The sequence below is a fragment of the Lampetra fluviatilis genome, chromosome 43 (genome assembly GCF_964198595.1).
Source record: "Lampetra fluviatilis chromosome 43, kcLamFluv1.1, whole genome shotgun sequence".
In the NCBI taxonomy this organism is placed as follows: Eukaryota; Metazoa; Chordata; class Hyperoartia; order Petromyzontiformes; family Petromyzontidae; genus Lampetra; species Lampetra fluviatilis.
In genome coordinates this window covers 8,779,489-8,782,233 of record NC_136317.1, presented here as the reverse complement: position 1 = coordinate 8,782,233, position 2,745 = coordinate 8,779,489, and the positions used below count along the sequence as shown (strand labels likewise).

At 47.5% G+C, this 2,745-nt stretch overlaps 1 protein-coding gene across 1 annotated transcript; it reads left to right on the top strand.

Annotated features, from left to right (window-relative positions):
* Positions 1-747: 747 nt before the first annotated feature.
* Positions 748-1,419, top strand: LOC144946955 (uncharacterized). The gene is made up of 2 exons (XM_078876024.1): positions 748-912; positions 1,201-1,419. Exons 1-2 carry the CDS (start codon positions 754-756, stop codon positions 1,393-1,395), a joined length of 354 nt encoding a protein of 117 aa, XP_078732150.1. The 5' UTR covers positions 748-753; the 3' UTR covers positions 1,396-1,419.
* The last annotated feature ends 1,326 nt before the right edge of the window (positions 1,420-2,745 follow it).

The following is a 2,745-nucleotide window of genomic DNA, read 5'->3' as shown; positions in this document are numbered from 1 at the left end:
TATTCTCATTTTCTTGGCCTTTCCTTGGCCTTTTCCAAAAAGATGCCTTGAGACGGTTGGCGGACGCCTTGCAAATGGAAACGATGTATTACAGGCGACCCCCCCCCCCCCCACGCCGCAACTACGACCTATTTTGTTCCCGGACCACGTCGAAAGGTCGAGCTGTTACAAGTCGAACTCTTAATTTCCATTGACAAAATATTAGCCATTGGTTCCGTTCCTGGAAAACCCATTGCATTTGTTTTCAAATACCAAAAATATATTGAAAATAACCCTTACAACCATTTATTTTAACTTGACCTTTACCAAAATGTGTGAAACCTAACTTACATTTGGAAATCATTTAATTTTATGTATGTGTGTCACGTTTCCTCTTCTCAGACGTAGCAGAAGGAAAATTTACAAAGGTGAAGAGCATTGGGAAAGTGCTGCAGTGTTCACTCTGTGCAGCTGCACAGTTCGGCTAAATTGTACATGCGTCAGAAGAGCAAAGCGCCGTCATCTGGCGACGTCTGCATAACATGCACGCGTCGCCTAATGGCGCTGTGTCTGCATATGACTTGCTCAGACTCGTCGCCTTCGTCGGTAGTTTGGTTGCTATCGAGGGTGTTAATTATTATAAGAAAGTCATGCGGGGGGGGGGGGCGGTGTTGCAGTCGAGCTGTCCTATAAGTCTGGGCACCCAAAAGGCTATATGGCCGAGCTTTATCTTGGTATGTAATGTACACGTGTGTTGGGTGAAGGAATCTGGTGATGCCTTCGTCTGCTGCTGCCGTGGAGGATCTGAGCGCTGTGATGGACATCTTTGTGCGCGAGTTTTGCGCAAACTGTGAAGGAGGCGCGGGGAGTGTCTGCATGAGGAAGCACGTGCTGCAGAATCTGCTCGTGAAGCACATGCGGCCCTACCTGGCGGTGGGTTTCCTGTGGGCTCGGTGCGGCAGCAGTACCGCAAACGTTTCGAGCAATGTGGTGCCATGACGTCTCCCCGTGCACTGGGAGCCGCTGTGGCTCGAGGCAGTGCCATGCGCCGTGGCACTGGGTTTTGCAAGAATCGCTGAGCGTGCAATAGTCACTGTTTGAGGTTGATTGAGACTGGGTTCGTATTGGCCACCATAGCATGTTGATTCGCATTCCTGTTGCTGCAACACTGAGCAAAGTGATTGCATTGGCTGTAGCAGAGTTCCTGTATCACGAATGCAGGGTGCGTGTGACCCGGATGAAGTGCGCAAGCTCATGGGGGATCTTCACGAGAACCAAGGCGCCAGCGTGGACTTCCAAACGTTCATGGCCACGTGGACACGGATCCTCGTGGCCGGCCATGCCCCGTTCCAGGAGTGCGTGTTCCTCACCAAGGGGCCCTGTGGCCCGCCCATTTCTGCAGATAAGCCCAAATAAATCTCTTTAAAATATATAAAATGAGATGACTAATAAAATTTCTGGCAAACTGGTCCTGGGCTTGGTGACTCGTGTGTTTTTTCAAGTTTAACCGGCAAGCAGTCGCTGCTGTTCCCGTTTGTGATGCAGATTTGGAACTTAAATCAACGTTTCTCAAAGCTCGTGTTGGTGGAAGTGTAAAGAATTGGACAAACTTGGAGCCTTGTCCGTATTACACAGCAACGGTAGGCCCCACTTGCTTGACTCTTGAAATGTCTTTTCCCGAAATGTTTTGGCTCTCCCCTTAGCTCTTTGGAGACCCTTCTCTCACGTCGATCGTCTCAACGGTGTGCAACTGTCACTTCATAGCTCATCCTTTGCTTTCCTGCCTTTTCAGTTTGAATCCCTTCAAACCTTGCCTCCTGATCAATCGCCGATGGAGGCCTCTGCACCAATTGGAGGCCTTAACTACCTGGTCTTTGGCTGCACGTTTGCTTTGGATGTCTAGAATTAAGGTCATTACAGCAAACATGTGGACCGATAGGGGTGACCATCTCATTTGCTGGTGGTCTAGTCCAACGTGCGATGCAAATTGATGTAAAATGCAAAAATATCAACATTTAAACATGCCCCTTCAAATATTTGGCCGTTGCAAATTTCCACAAGCCAGTTGGCGATCATTTGTGGCCAGGTCCCTTCTGAAAAATCTTTGTATAGCTCTGGTTTTTACCTGATAAAAGAAACAATAGTTTAGAGGCGGTGAGCTCAACGTGGAGTGACTTGGAAAACCAAATTTTGTAACAAAGCCATGTGGCAGTGTAAACGAGTCCTGCAGGAAAATTGTGGTAAGTGTCTAATGTACACAGGCTTCTCATTGCAGTAATGTTGGTGATGAGGTCTAAGATGTAGGTTGGTCAATGCACATCTGGTGCATGAATTAGCATGGGTTCCCCAGTCTGACCTCAAATGTTCAAGGTGGAACGTGGAGAGGTGGTGATGTTCCCCACAACTCTGCCAGCTCCACTGCTCAAAGTGCAGCTACACAGCACCAATCTCAGTGTGGTGTCTGAGGGGCGAGTGCAATAATTGTATTCCTATTGCAGGAAAATGACGCGACAACCGAAACCGTTTTGCTTTTTTATCTTCATCCCATTCACCACCACTGACCTACCAGTGAAGTATGGTCAATCAACACTGCACAAATAAACCATTCAAAAAGTAAAGTTTGTTTTATTTAACCAGATGAGATGAAAACACGAGGCCAGGACGGTCTAATGTGCAACTGACTTGGGTCACCAAAATGACAAAGTACAGAATGAAGCTAATAGCAATTTGACCCAAAAGCAACTTACGAAATCCAAAACGGTGCAC

Bases quoted from the DNA above. Each gene is read 5' to 3' on its own strand.
- LOC144946955 (XM_078876024.1), top strand. From the start codon at position 754: ATGCCTTCGTCTGCTGCTGCCGTGGAGGATCTGAGCGCTGTGATGGAC. The intron at 913-1,200 runs GTGGGTTTCCTG...TCACGAATGCAG, and splicing joins ACATGCGGCCCTACCTGGCG to GGTGCGTGTGACCCGGATGA.